A 15,525-nucleotide genomic window follows, 5' to 3' on the forward strand; every position below is an offset into this window, starting at 1 on the left:
GGTATCCCCCGTAAGAGGTCTTTTGGTGTATCCCAGGGATGGCTGTTACAGAGTCAGGGCTTTCAAGGAGTCCAGCTGAACAGAGCTTCTCCAGAGGGTTAATGCTACCCATACCCTCATAAGGATAATTATTAGCAACAACCAAAAGGGAGCAAGAGTAAAAGATGCTTAATCTACTCTCTAAAATTATCCAGAACCAGAGCTAGACACATAATAGAGAAGAAAACGATTAAAAGGTAAATAGTAGGACTTCCCTGGTGGTCCAATGGTTAAGACTCCATGCTTCCTCTGAAGGCGGCATGGGTTGGATACCTGGTTGGGGAATTGAGATCCCATGGCCATGTGGATCCATGTGGCCAAAAAATAAAATTAAATCAATCGGTAAATAACTGGGCAAAGACATTTTAAAAATACTATTAAAAAATTAATAGTGTGTCATACAATTATGAAGGGATAAACCCCATTTCATAACCTTGAGGTGTATAGGGCTTGGACTTTGAAATTAATCTAAAATCTCTTCTTCCCCTTGTCTCTTTCTTTCATCCCTCATGTATTGTACTATCTCTTGACTCTTTGTCCTTTACAAATACTATCTCAATCTGTAGTTTTTGTTTCTTTAATGTCTGTCTCTCCTGCTAGAATATGAGATCCTCAGAGACTGGATCCTTCCATGCTTCTTCTATTTTTTGCAGGGCTAAGAACAGCACCTCGCGCACAGTCGTCATTTACCAAAAATCTGTTGATGGCACCCACTGCACAAACTCAATTAAACAGTAGATAGCACACTGTTTATTCCCTATAAATTCCAAAAATTTTATCATAGCCATGATTGGAGCCCTTCTCCCTCCTACAGTGGGCATCAGAATCCAGGAGCTTAGACAGAGTCATTTAAATAGCTTTGCTGACTTTAAGGATTCTTGTGTTTGTAAGTTTCATCTCATATCATACCAACTACATTAAAATGAAGTAATACGTATACTTTTTTGCTCTAAAAATTTGAAAGGGCATTTGAAACTTACATACATTTTGAATTTTATTATAAATAAGTTATTAATTTGGCTCTTGTGGTTTAAACATTATTATTATTGAACAGTTGGGTTATAGTTGAAGCAAAGTTACATTTTATAAATGCTTAAACATTTATTAAAGGCTTCCCAGGTGGTACAGTGGTAAAGAATCGACCTGCCAGTGCAGGAGGCGCAAGAGACGTGGGTTCAATCCCTGGATGTATTCTTGCCTGGAAAATCCCACAGACAGAGGAGACTGGTGGGTGAGAGTCCGTGGAATCACAAAGAGTAGAACATGACTGAGCGACTGAGCACATACACCACACACACAGCACACAAATGTTTATTAGTTCTGATTAATTTTGCCACTTTATTTTCATACTTAGGAGCCAATACTTTTTTTTTTCAGGTCTCAAATATTTCATCAGCTCTTGGAAAGTGTACAAGCACAGGCACTGTACTATAATACAGAAGAGCTCTGAGATTACCAGATGTTCAGAAAACAAAATAGGGAGTGGGCTTTCACATGTAGGCAGCTGGTGCCCTAGTTCTAGTTAAAAGTAGACTCTCTGTTCTTCCATATCATGTAATGTGTGTGAGTGCATGCCTACTCAGTCGTGTCTGACTCTTTGCGACCCCATGGACTGTTAGCCCATCAGGCTCCTCTCTCCATGGGATTCTCCAGGCAAAAATACTGGAGTGGGTGGCCATTTCCTACTCCAGGGGATCTTCCTGACCCAGGGATTGTACCTACATCTCTTGCATCTCCTGCATTGGCAGATGGATTCTTTACTATTGCGCCATCCAGGAAGCCCTAGAGAGAGAGATGAAATTCTTTGCCAAGGTTGGGAAGGCTGATGCTCATGAGTTCTTCTTCCCTAGGGGCACCGTGCAGCTACCCTGTATGTCTTGTGTCCTGCTTGGGGCACCATCACAGCACAGCTACCAGGGTCTTGCTGCTCCAGGAACCCACAGACTTCTCTCTCCTTAGTCCAACAGTTTCCTTAGCTTTCCTCTTCTTGCTCTTAAAACCTCCTCTCTCTCTTTCTCCCTTAAAGAATCCTCACAATATCATTCGGGTTTTGCAAAAGACAGGAAAAAGCGTTGATTTCAGCCTACTTCTGCTTTCTGCATGGCAAAAGTTATGGATCATGCACAAAAAGATCTGACTTTGAAGGAGTTACTCATATTAATAATATGAATAATATAAATAATAAATTATATCCTTCCAAAAAGAAATGGATTCAAAACCTGTCTCTGCTGGTTACTAATTCTGTGACCTTGGACAAGTGTTCTAACCTCTCAAAGCCCCTGGTTCCTCACCTGTAAAAAAAAGATGATAATACATTCGGGAATTGTTTGGAAATTTAATTAAGAAGATGCAAAATGTTAAGTGCAAAGCACCATGGCTGGGACATACTTGGAGTACATAAATTAGAAGCATATAAATGTTACTTTCTTATTTCCTGTCTTTGCATTTCCAACAGATAAAGGCTCAACTGTACCAATAGAACCCATTATTGCTGCATGTGTTGTGGTCTTTCTGACCTTGGTCTTTGGAGTGATTGCCAGAAGAAAAAGAATAATGAAGGTATCTGAGTATTTAAGCTTCGTGCATGCGTGCTAAGTTGCTTCAGTCGTGTCCAGCTCTTTGCGACCCCATGAACTGTAGCCTATCAGGCTCTTCTGTCTATGGGATTCTCCAGGCAAGAATATTGGAGTGGGTTGCCATGCTCTTCTCCAGGGTAATCTTCCCATAAAGTCATCTAAATAAAGGCAGAGAACTGGTGATATAAATGACTACAGAGTCAGGAACCATACTTGAACAATCTGGTCTCTCTACCATGAGATCTCAATTGGAAGCGGCTCAAGGGAATAAAAGCTGTACCTATGTTATGAGTCAACTTTACAAAGGATAGAAGTACGTATGGACCAGACCTGAATGAAAATAGTTGCAATGTTAGAAGTAGGGGCTGATTTTTCTCCATTTTTAAATTTCTCTTGATTGTTGTTATGGTGCCTTTGGTACAAGAAATAAATATAGAGGCACATCAGCTCTGGATTCAGAGATCTGTGTGAAAAAGATGGCACTTGCTGCTCACCTCTTGGACACAGCCCAGGCCCTAGCTGCAATGCGCTGGAGTTTGAACTGCTGAATGGTTAACCTTGTTGGTTAGAGTGATGCAGAGTACGTGATGCAGAGTACGTAGGTTAAAGCTATGCCTTTGACTCCACCAGTCAATCCAGTCCCAAAGGAAGGCAAAGGTGGCAGAAGTCTCTAAAAGGCCAGTGTGGAATTACATTTTCTTAGGTTAAATAAAAATGATAAATGTGGCCAAAGAAATAAGACCTAGACCCGTGCAGAGGTGACTGGGAAAACAGCCACCTCTGCATTGGTGTGTATTTTTCTAGATAGAAGATTAACAGACATTTGGGTTTCCTGTCCCTTGAGCCAGCTCAAGGCATTCAAAATGTTTATCCATCAGCCTTAGCACAGCAGCAAATTCATTGTCCCTCGTTGTGTTTGCTTTCAGCTCTGCAGAAAGGATCAAGGCCCTCAGTGCAGAACAGCTCTGTAAGTACTCCGGGCTGGAGTCAATGATTTTCCATAAGCAGATGGATAGCAGTCAGTAATGTGCATCATAAAACCCATGGCGGGCAAACTTCTCCAGAGACGGGAGGTGCTAGAAGGTGAAGCGGTCCAGGGGAGAATGGAGGGTGGAGGAGAATCTGCCTTCACTCGAGAGGAGGACGGGTGAGGCGAGGTTGGAAGGTTGCTTAGAATGGAGAACACCTTTGATCTTTTTGTTTGTTTGTTTTTCGTTTTGCTTTTTTAATTTTATTATTGGACTATAATTGCTTTACAATGTTGTATTCGTTTCTGCTGTACAATAAAGTGAATCAGCTATCTGTATACGTATATCCCCTTCCTCCTGAGCCTCCCCACTTTTGGTCTCAAGCCTACTCTCTCTTTAAGCAGTTTCAGGCTAATGCATGTCCAACTGCCTTTTATTGCCATGCAGTGTAAGCGTCCTAGAGAGTTTAGCCTGGGGGAAGCCACTGCTGCCTTCTCCTTCACAAGCAGGTCAGAAGCCACATTCCTCATCCAAAATACTGCCTTCTTTTTGGAGCTTCCTTTAGTCTGTTAGCTCCAGCATACCTGAGTTAAGCGGTGGGTAGAAAGAATGGAGGCATTCTTTCCAAGAGTATGAATTTTCAAAATTTTAAAAAATCACTAAGATAATAAAGTTTCTAGAATTTTAGCAGTAATACTAGATGCCAAAATACAAGGAGCTATATCAAAGTTTTGAGCAAATATAAATTAAAAATCTAGCATTCTATTCATCAAGAGTATGATTTTGTTTTGATTTTTTTTCTTTAGTGCTATGATCATCCTTATGATTAATTTCTTGATTCATTTCAGATGAGGAAACTGAGATGCCATCTATTACAGCAAGAGTTTTGCATCAGGACCTCCTTGATTTATGCAGTCCCATCTGTATTTATTGATATTATTAAATTCACTTCTGTCTAATTGTCAGAGGTTTTGAAGAAGTGTTTCATTAATCACTTAGCAGTAGTTGTTAAGACTAATTTGATATACGTGCGGAACACTTTCAGGAAGAAAGCTGTTAAGGTTGAAAAGTAAGATTTTTTTAAAGTCTTCTCCTTGAAGGATATGTTAATTAATTGAAATTTGTCCTGAAAAGGTTGGCAGCCATTTACATTTATTGTGTATTTTTCTAGGTAGGAAATTAACAGACATTTGGGTTTCATGAATCAGTACGCTACCAAAAAAATACAGGAGTTGGGCACAACATAGAGGGATCAATTTCTAAGTTGCCAAGGAAACACATAAGTGATATTAATTATATATACCTTCACTGTCATTTCAAAAGAGAAATGTTCTAGGGCTAAAAAAGGAATGATTTAATCTCAGAATATAAGATATTCCTTTAAACGAAAGAATTCAGTATTATAAAAAACTCAACATATGTCCTTATTTTTCTCATCTTATCGTGGTTGACAGTCACAAACTTTGTGAGATTTATATAGTGATGAAGATGAAAACAGCAAGGGACAGGGGCTGGCCAGAATGTTTGCTTCCCTAGTATCCTTTGCCCCTTTTGCATAGATCCAGCACTATTTTGAATCAGCCTGTACTCTTCTCATATGTCGTTATTGTTTAGTTGCTAAGTTATGTCTGACTCTTGCAACCCCATAGACTGTAGCCCACCAGGCTCTTCTGTCCATAGGATTTCCCAGGCAAAAATACTGGAATGGGTTGCCGTTTCCTTCTCCAGGGGATCTTCCCACCCAAGGATCAAACCTGCATCTCCCGCTTGGCAGGAGGATTCTTTACCACTGAGCCACCTGAAAAGCCCCACTCTTCTCATATACTTCAATTTAATTTATTTTTAAATTTTTGGCTGCATAGCACATGGGATCTTGCCACAGATTGAACCCACATCCCCTGCACTGGAAGTGCAGAGGCTTTACCACTGACCACCAGGGAACCCCTGTCTCTGTCTAAAATTTCAGCTATCATCATTTATCGCTGACTTTTCCCACTTCCATTCTCTCTTCATTTTTCCCCCTCTAAGCATCTCTGCTTCACTTTCCCACACAACTGGGGTGGGTCATGGGGAGAGGTAGGGCTTTCCGGGTAGTGCTGGTGGTAAAGACCCTGCCAGGCAATGCAGGAGACATTAGAGACATTCAATGTCTCAGTGCAGGAGACGTTCAATCCCTGAGTCCGGAAGATCCCCTGGAGAGGGATTGGCTACCCACTCCAGTATTCTGGCCCGGAGAATCCCATGGACAAAGCAGCCTGGTGGGCTATAGTCCATAGAGTTGCAAAGAGTCGGACACGACTGAAGTGACGTAGTACACATGCGCCAGCCCTTACCAGAAGCACCTTTGAGGTCTCTGCTGTGTTCTCACTCTAACTTAGAAAAAACTATTTTGTCTAAAGTTGCAGTAGCTAAATGTGTCACAGTGAAAAAGAGAGCTTCTGTCAGACGGTGATTAAAAGTCCCTTTATTGACGTAGAAGTAAAGAGAAGAAATGAGCAGAATGTATGAAATCTTCACTGTCTTGTTTCTAAGAAAAATAGACACATCCTCTTGTTAGGCTCCTCTTAGCTTCCTTGGAAATGTCAGCATGAGATGGGGAGAGAGACAGACACTGCTAAAGACTGTGGTGCACAGATTTCTCTGTTTTCTTGGAGGCCCCAGTAGGTTTTGTGGAGAAGCCTTCATTCAGGATTTCTGAAACTAGAATTTGGAAGCCCTGTGAAAATGCTGTAAGGATAAGGTAGGAACATTGTGAAAAGTTGTGAGATTAGAGACTGGGCCTTTGGAAAATGAGGAAGTTGGATTAAGAGGAGAATTGAAATTAATTCTCATTTGAGCTTGAAAATTCTGCGATCCTCAAAAGATACATAGTTTAGTTAAAATGTTTAAGGGAGTTAGCAAGTAAGACTGAGAATGTAATAGCTTTGCCCCGCCTAGTAGATTTATGAATCAGCTTTGTACTAGGACATATAACAATCCTTGAGAATTACAGGTCATCAAGAAAGAGTTTCTTCACCCTTATTAAATACAGTGACCTTGTACATTAGCACAGACAGGGAACCTTAACTAGTTTTAACAGAGCATAGCAATATTACAAATGGCCATTGCTTCTCATTTTGCCTTACAGTTTGGAGAAACACAGAGGCTGTATTAAAACTATGTGTATTATTTACAATTAAAATTTAGCCTAGAGCCTGTCTTAGAAAGACATGAATTTCTAGGACTCAGCAGAAACCCCATATGTAAATAAACTATACTTCAATTTAAAAAAATAATAAAAAAATTAAAAGAAGGAAAGAAGTCCCATAAGCTTTCCCCAATGTTTTCTCTACCTACTATGAGATTCCTGAAATTCCAATTCTTCATCTGACTTTAATCCTTTGGACTGCAAACACCAGTGGAGAAGTGACAGAAAAATACAGTCGTTCTCTTCTTAACTTTTTTATTAATAAGGACACCTTTCATAATTATTTCTTTTTTGGCCCCATATTTTGAAAGAATTGGCCTATCAAACATTTTATTTACTAAATAATAGTCATCTGTTTTCCCAATCTAAAAACCATTTATCAATGATATCTTCTTGTCAGTCCGAGCTTCTTTTACAGCAACACAATTACCTAGTTGATGTAATTCCATTTAAAAGAAAATAAATCCCATACTATAATTAACCTGTGCAGCCTTTTAGAGGTTAGCAAGATAATCATTGCAATTAGGCTTTCTGAATCATTGAAAATAGCTTACAACTATTACCAAATAGCTAGCCAACTTTACCCTTGTCATCACCATGTTTGTGACTACTTTACTGAACCTTTAAGCCAGGGGTCATAGAGTCAAATTCTTACAGGGGTCAAGCTGATTAATGGGTGAAGCAGGCTAGATGTAAAACAATAGGGAGTGGTAGAGACTGTGGCAAATAGCACGTCTATGTGTAAAAGAAGGCTAATCGTCACCACTGGGGACAGATCTTATTCTTTAAGAGAAGTCAGAAATCTGGATTTTTATGTGTAATTCTAATTTAAAAAGCTTTTAAAAATCATGCATGTCAAGGAGTAGAAGAATCCTCTCACCTCAATGTATGTCACTCTCTTCTAGGGAAGCTATTACAACCTGGTATTGATTGGTTTTTCATTGTCTCATGGAGAGTCTTGTGAAACATCTCTCATAAATTTGACTCATAGCCTGCTAGCCCCCAAAGCTCAAGCAGGATCCCAAAGAACCAAGTCAGAGGATGGTTGTTATTTGTGGAGTAAATTGGCCAAGATGGCCTGTTCAGTCTCTCTCACCCCACCTTTAAAAACAATGACTATGTAACAGTTGAGCTCATTTGTAGCACTGTGCGTGCGCCTCATGAGGTACTCGCTTGGCCGTGGGCTACTTTTGTTCTGTAAACATATATAAGCACCATCTGAGAAGGCTTTGAGGCATTGAAGTTATGCTGTGTTATGGTTGTGTCATGGCCATGTTGTGCAGTGTTATTACTCCTGCATCAGGGCTGTGTCCGTTGGGTCAGCCACGAGAGGAGAGAGGTTGCGGTCTGGCTGCTGTGCCAGCCAGGAGAGAATAAACATGTCTGCAGTTCCTACAGACTTCCCTGATAGTTTAGCTGGTAAAGAATCCACCTGCAATGCAGGAGAGCCCGGTTTGATTCCTGGATTGGGAAGATCTGCTGGAGAAGGGATAAGATACCCACTCCAGTATTCTTAGGCTTCCTTTGTGGCTCAGCTGGTAAAGAATCTGCCTGCAATGCAAGAGACCTGGGTTCGATCCCTGGGTTGGGAAGATACCCTGGAAAAGGGAATGGCAAGCGACTCCAGTATTTTTGCCTGGAGAATCCCTTGGACAGGGGAGCCTGATGGGCTACAGTCCATAGGGTCACAAAGAGTTGGACACGACTGAAGTGACTTAGCACACTTTAACGTGCAGTTCCTACGGCCCTTCGTGTCTTCCTCCAGCCTCTAAGCTCGTGCTTTGCCTACCCTGGGTTCAATGAACAGTGTGCAGGGTGTGAATAGCAAGACAATTGATGACACGAACAAGATCAGCAATATAGTTAGTAGTACAGGAATACCTCATCAGAGATGTTGTGGATACAGTGCAACAAAGCAAATATTGCAATAAAGTGAGTCACAATTTTTTTGGCTTCTTGGTGCATATAAAAGTTATGTTTACACTTTACTGTGTAGTCTATTGAGTACACATTGTGTCTAAAAACAATGTGCATTCCTTAGTTTTAAAATACTTTATTGCTAAATAATGCTGTCATCTGAGCTTTCGGTGAGTTATATTCCTTTGGCTGGTGAAAGGTCTTGCCTAGATGTTAATGGCTGCTGATGAGGGTGCTGGTTGCCGAAAAGTTGGGGTGGCTGTTAGCCATCTCTCAAAATAAGGCAGTAACGAACAATGAAGTTTGCTACATCAATTTATACTTCCTTTCACAAATGACTTCTCTATAGCATACAATACTGTTCGATAACATTTTACCTACAGTAGAACTTCTTTCAAAATTGGAGTCAATATTCTCAAACTCTGCCACTGCTTTATCAACTAAGTTTACATAAAGTTCTAAACCCTTTCTTGTCGTTTCAACAATCTTCAGAGCATCTTCACCAGGAGTAATTTTCATCCCAAGAATCACTTTCTTTGCTCATCCTTAAGAAGCAACTCCTCACCTATGAAAGTTTTATCATGAGATTGCAGCAATTCATCACATCTTCAGGCTCCACTTCTAATTCTAGTTCTCTTGCTGTTTCCACCATATTTGCAGTTACTTCATTCACTGAAGTCTTGACCCCACCAAAATCATTCATAAGGGTTGGAATCAACTTCTTCCAAATTCCATTTATGTTGATGTCTTGACCTCTTCCCATGAATCATGAATGTTCTTATTGGTATCTGGAATGGTGAATCCTTTCCAGAAGGTTCTCAATTGACTTTGCTCAGATCCACCATAGGAAAAATTATCATTGGCAGCTACAGCCTTATGAAATGTATTTCTTAAATAATAAGATTTGAAAGTTGAAATGACTCCTTGATCCATGGGCTGCAAAAGTGATGTTGTTTTAGCAGTCATGAAAACTACATTAATCTCATTGTATATCTGTATTAGAGCTCTTGGTGACCAGGTGCATTGACAATGAGCAATTGTATTTTGAAAAGAATCTTTTTTTTCTGAGCAGTAGGTATCAATTGTTGCTGTTCAGTCGCTAAGTCATGTCCGACTCTCTGCAACCCCATGGACTGCAGCACACCAGGCTTCCCGGTCCTTCACCTTCTCCCGGAGTTTGCCCAGACTCATGTCCATTGCGTTGGTGATGCCATCCAACCATCTAATCCTCTACCGCCCCCTTCTCCTTCTGTCGTCAATCTTTCCCAGCATCAGGGTCTTTTCCAATGAGTCGTCTCTTTGCATCAGGTGGCCAAAATGTTGGAGCTTCAGCTTTAGCAGTCTTTCCAATGAATATTCAGGGTTGATTTCCTTTAGGATTGACTGGTTTTGATCTTCCTTCTGTCCAATGGACTTACCTGGTGGCTCAGACGGTAAAGCGTCTGTCTACAATGTGGGAAATCTGGATTTGATCCCTGGGTTGGGAAGTTTCCTGAAGAAGGAAATGGCAACCCACTCCAGTACTCTTGCCTAGAAAATCCTATGGACGGAGGAGCCTGGTGTCCATGGGGTTGCAAAGAGTCGGACGCTACTGAGCGACTTCACTTTCACTTTCCGTCCAATGGACTCTTAAGGGTCTTCTCCAGCACCTCAAGAGTCTTCTCAGGAGGCAGGTAAGGTGGCCTGGTATTCCCATCTCTTCAAGAATTTTCCACAGTTTGTTGTGGTAGGTATTGATGATGGGCTTCAATTATTCAGTAAATTGTGTTGTAAACAGACGTGTTATCATCCAGGCTTTCTTGTTCCATTTATAGGGCACAGGCTTTCAATCAATACCAAATAACTGGAAAAGACTTCAGATAAGATATTAATGGTGCAAAGACAGACACATGCCTTAGTGAGACAGACTTTTATACTAACGAAACAGAGAGAGCAATGCTCTGTAGGCCTGTGCTTTTCTGAAGTAAAGATTATCTGTTTCTCAGTGCTTATTCATCTACTACTTTCCTGGATTTGATAGGTGAACTTTGAAATGTTGGCCCCAATAATGATTGTGCTAGTTCATAATCTTTATTTCTTTATTTGATTGACAGTATAATCCCCCAAAGTGTTAGAAATATTTCCAAGCAGTTTCTGATCTTTATTCTGTATTTCTGTGCATGTGATGTGGTATTCCACATGATGTATTCTACATGTAAACATGATTTACATGTTTTTGATTAAAGTTTATGTTTAGATTATTTTTAGAATTATGTTTAGCATAATTCTTAAGGGCCCTAGGATTTGGAGAATGGTAGGTGAGCATATGGCTTCAACTGAAAGTCCTCAGCTGCATTAGCCCCTAACAAAGAGACTCAGCCTGTCCTTCAAAGCCAGGCGTTGACTTTGGTTCTCTGGCTGTGGCATCTCCTTTCAATGGAAGGCCGTTCTGTCTACACTGAAAATCTGTTGTTTAGTGTCTCCACCTTCATTCATTGCCTTAGCTGGATCGCCTGGATATCTTGCTGCAGCTTCTCTGTCAGCACTTGCTGCTTCACCTTGCACTGTGATGTTATGGAGAGAGCTTCTTTCCTTAAACCTCTTGAACCAACCTTAACTTGCTTTGAACTTTTCTTCTGCAGCTTCCTCACCTCTCTCAGCCTTCACTGAATTGAATAGGGCCTTGCTTTGGATCAGGCTTCGGCTTAATTTTGTCTGAGATTTTCTGCTCATCTGATTTTTTATCCAGACCTCTCAAACTTCCCCCACTTCATTGATAAGTCTGTTTGGTTTTCTTATCATTCGTGTGTTCACTGGAATAGCACTTTTAATTTCCTTCAGGAACTTTTCCTTTGCATTCACAACTTGGCTGTTTGGCACAAGAGGGCTAGCTTCAGCCTATCTCGGTTTTGATATGCCTTCCTCAGTAAGCTTAAAGTGAGAGACATGCACCTCTTCCTTTCCCCTGAACACTTGAGGCCCTAGTAGGGTTATTAATTGGCCTCATTTCAACAGTGTTTTGTCATAGGGAATAGGGAAGGCTGAGGAGAGGGAGAAGAGTTGGTCAGTGGAGCAGTCAGAACATACACAATGCTTGTCAACTGTTTCTCATCTCACATGGGCACAGTTAGTGGCACCCCAAAACAATTTCAAGAGTAATATCAAAGATCACTGATCGCAGGGAAGGGTCTATTTGCTAAGACGCTGTGCTCCCAATGCAAGGGGTCAGAGTTCAATCCCTGGTCGGGGAACTAGATCCTGCATGCAGCAATTGAGACCTGTTACAACCAAATAAATAAATGTTTTTTTTTTTTTAATCATAGATCACCGTAACAAATATAGTAATAATGAAAAAGTTTGAAATATTGCGAGAATTACCAAAATGTGACACAGAAACATAAGTGAGTGAATGCTTTTGGGAAAATGGCCCCATAGACTTGCTGGATGCAGGGTTTCCACAAATCTTCAATTTGTAAAAGACACGATACCAGTGACAAGCAATGAGGCAAAGAGCAATGAAACAAATATGCCTGAGCTGTGCTGAGGACTTCACCTGCATCATTTGATCCTATAAACAGGTCTACAAAGTAGTCATGATTGTCCCAACTTTGATGCTGAGGACACTTGGGCTCAGATGGCTTAACTAACTTATAGGGAGTGACTAAGTTGGAATTCATACCAAGCTGATCCAAAGCTTGGGGACTGGAGTAAAAGAGAAGCTATCGTTGAAGGGACAAAGGTTGGAATAATAAAGACAAATCACCTCTCATAATTTGCCAAGAGTGATGTCAGCATCAATCCAACTTCTAATGATTTTGTTGAGTAAAGGGAATTTAAAACAATCTTAGTTGCAGAGCCTTTTGAAAATGTTACAACACTCCTTGAGATAATTTGAGATATCCTGTAGTGTTGCAGAACTGGAGCTAAGAATTGCTGTCCTAAATATTTGCTCATCTTTTTGATGATGATAATAATCACCAAGTATTACTTTTTGCCAAAGTGTTGTATAAATAATTTCCTGTTGTAGCAACAACCCTAACAGGTAGGTGTTGGAATCCCCATTTTACAGACGAGGAAACTGAGGATTGGAGAAATAAAATAATACGCTCAAACTCACACAATTAGCATGGATTATAGTTGGGATTCAAACCCAAGGCAGTCTGACCCCACAGTTCATGCTGTTTCCTCTGCAGTGTACTATCTTGGAGCCAAAGGACGAGGATAAATGTATGAGAATGTGATTGAGAATATCTTACTGCTTTAGGAGTTTGGGGGTTGTGGCAGAGACATTCAAAATTCACTGAATATCCTTGTGCTCCTCACATTTCCCTACTTCCTTTCCAATAAGTAGCCCACGTGACTAGTTCTAGTCAAGGGGCGATAGAATTAATGGTCACTTTTGGACCAAGCAGAGCAGAATGGATGCGTATTCTGGCATTTTTTCTTCCTCTGACATGGCAACTGTGGGGAACACCTGTCAGTCTGGGATGCTGAATAATGACATGGAACAGAGTTACCTGCTCAGATGTAAGTGAGAAATAGACTCTTGTGTTAAACCACTAGTCTTTAGGGTTAATTTGTTACTGCTTCATAATTTAGCCTATTCTGACTAAAGCAGGTATTTTCATTGGCATAATTCAAATATAAAACTTTCATTATATTAATAATTTAGGGAAAGTTTAATCTAGTTTAGTGAAAAAATGCTAATTTTACGGGCAAGTTCATAATAATTCCATTCCTCCTACCACGGACCCTGAGTCACATAAAATGCTGAATAACCTGCAATAAAATCATAATTTTCCCTTTGAGTATACCTACATCTATTGAAAATGCATCTTTAAGGAAATAGGGCAGCAATAGTGCAAGTCACAAAAAAATAATTCATTTGTTTTATTTAAAAAGACAAATTATACTTAATCTCATGCCAGTGACTATAGAAAAAAAAATCTATAAATTAATGACAAATTTCTTAACCCAGATAATCTTTTATCAAGAGCTTATGTCTGCAACATCAAAGTTGTTGGATAGCAAACATCATGGGTAGTTTTCCATAAGTAATACTGGAAAATATGAAGGCCACTACTGTGAATTCCCAAAAACCTGAGTTCTCAGAGAACTGTGTACATCTTAAGAAGAAATCAGAGATCTGGTGTTCCTGCCAACACATTCCTAGAGTATTACTGTGGCAATGCATGAATTATTTGCCTTTATCTTTTCAGTCAATCTTGGTAGTTTTATGGAATTTACTTGGCGTTTAAATGTTCTTTTGATGAATTTGTGGGGGAGAAAGTGTTCTCCCTGTCCTATTCCTCCGCCATCTTAGCTCCTCCTCAATCTTGGTAGTTTTAATAGTATCAGCCTATGTTTAAATTAAAGGTGTTAACAGAAATCTCTTACATTTTCATGTTACCTTATAGTTTATAAAACATTTTACGTATATCTTGTTAGATCCTCACAGCCGCTCTGTGAAACAGGTAGTGATGTCATTGTTTATGATGTGCAGCTGGAGATACTAAGGTTCAGAAAGGTTAAATGATCTGTCCAAGGTCACAGAGCTTGAACAAAGAGTCACTCCTCTCATCACCCTGACTTTTGGCTCTAGGTGAGTTCTACAATGAGCTTCCCTGGTGGCTCAGTGGTAAAGAATTTGCTGGCCAATGCAGGAGAAGCAGGTTTGATCCCCAGTTCAGGAAGATTCCCGGAAGAAGGAAATGGCAACCCCCTCCAGTATTCTTGTCTGTAGAATTCCATCGACAGAGGAGGCTGGCGAGCTACAGTCCACAGGGTCACAATAGAGTCAGATACAACTTAGCGACTAAACCACCACAATAAAGTACTACACTTGCTCTCAGTTTTGTACAGGACAATCATTCAGCCCTTTTGTCTTGTGGGTAATCACTATAAGCCATTTTCTTTTCCAGGGTCCTTCCCGACCCAGGGACCAAACTCAGGTCTCCTGCACTGCAGGCAGATTCTTTACCAACTGAGCTACCAGGGAAGTGCCAATCACTGCATGCCAGTGATTAGCATACCCACTCCAGTATTCTTGCCTGGAGAATTCCATAGACAGAGGAGCCCCATGGCTACAGTCCACGGGGTTTCAAAGAGTCAGACATGACCGAGTGACTAACACGCATACTGTATGTCAGTAAGAATTGAGATAGGGGATGAGAAATGAAACTCACACACACAACTTTTAGAATTTCTCAAAATTGAGTTCTCTGAATTACCTGAAGTATAGTGACACCACATAACAATAGTTACACTTCCTGTGAACACTAATGTTATACTATCATAAGCACTTTACGTATAACTCAATCTTTATAACAATCACATAACAAGGGTCCTATTTTTACTGTACCCATTTTACAGGGGATGAAAACTGAGGCACAGAGAATTTAAGTCACATGTCCTGGGTCACACAGCTTGTTAGTGGCTGAACAAGAAGTTAGACCAAGGTTGTATGGCTCCTGGGTCTTTAACCATTAGACAAAATTGCTTCTTAGGTTAAGAACTAACTTATAGGGACTTCCCTGGCAGTCCACTGGCTAAGACTTTGAGCTCCCAGTGAAGGAGGCATGGGTTTGATCCCTGGTCAGGGAACTAAATCTCGCATGCTGCAACTAAGACTTGATGCAGCCAAATAAGTATTTTAAAAAAATCAAAACTAACCTATCCAACCAGTCCATCCTAAAGGAAATCAGTCCTGGGTGTTCATTGGAAGGACTGATGTTGAAGCTGAAACTCCAATATTTTGGCCACCTGATACGAAGAGCTGATTCATTTGAAAAGACCCTGATGTTGGGAAAGATTGAAGGCAGGAGGAGAAGGGGACAACAGAGGATGAGATGGTTGGATG

The 15,525-nt window shown here is 40.4% G+C and overlaps 1 protein-coding gene across 5 annotated transcripts in view; it reads left to right on the top strand.

Annotated features, from left to right (window-relative positions):
• Positions 1–4,548, top strand: part of TMIGD1 (transmembrane and immunoglobulin domain containing 1) — a 62,305-nt gene extending 57,757 nt beyond the window's left edge. For 3 of the 5 annotated variants that reach the window (XM_086359915.1, XM_086359912.1, XM_086359914.1), the window contains 3 exons: positions 2,495–2,598; positions 3,542–3,582; positions 4,432–4,548. In XM_086359915.1, coding sequence (XP_086216041.1) covers positions 2,495–2,598; positions 3,542–3,582; positions 4,432–4,435 — 149 coding nt within the window. In that variant the 3' untranslated portion in view covers positions 4,436–4,548. Of the gene's footprint in view, positions 1–2,494; positions 2,599–3,541; positions 3,922–4,431 lie in introns of those variants that run through there. The other 2 variants (XM_086359916.1, XM_086359913.1) reach the window with 1 other exon arrangement.
• The last annotated feature ends 10,977 nt before the right edge of the window (positions 4,549–15,525 follow it).

This window comes from Bos grunniens, chromosome 19, assembly GCF_055505025.1.
Source record: "Bos grunniens cultivar Pamir isolate PY7600 chromosome 19, Bosgru_T2T1.0, whole genome shotgun sequence".
NCBI classification, from domain to species: domain Eukaryota; kingdom Metazoa; phylum Chordata; class Mammalia; order Artiodactyla; family Bovidae; genus Bos; species Bos grunniens.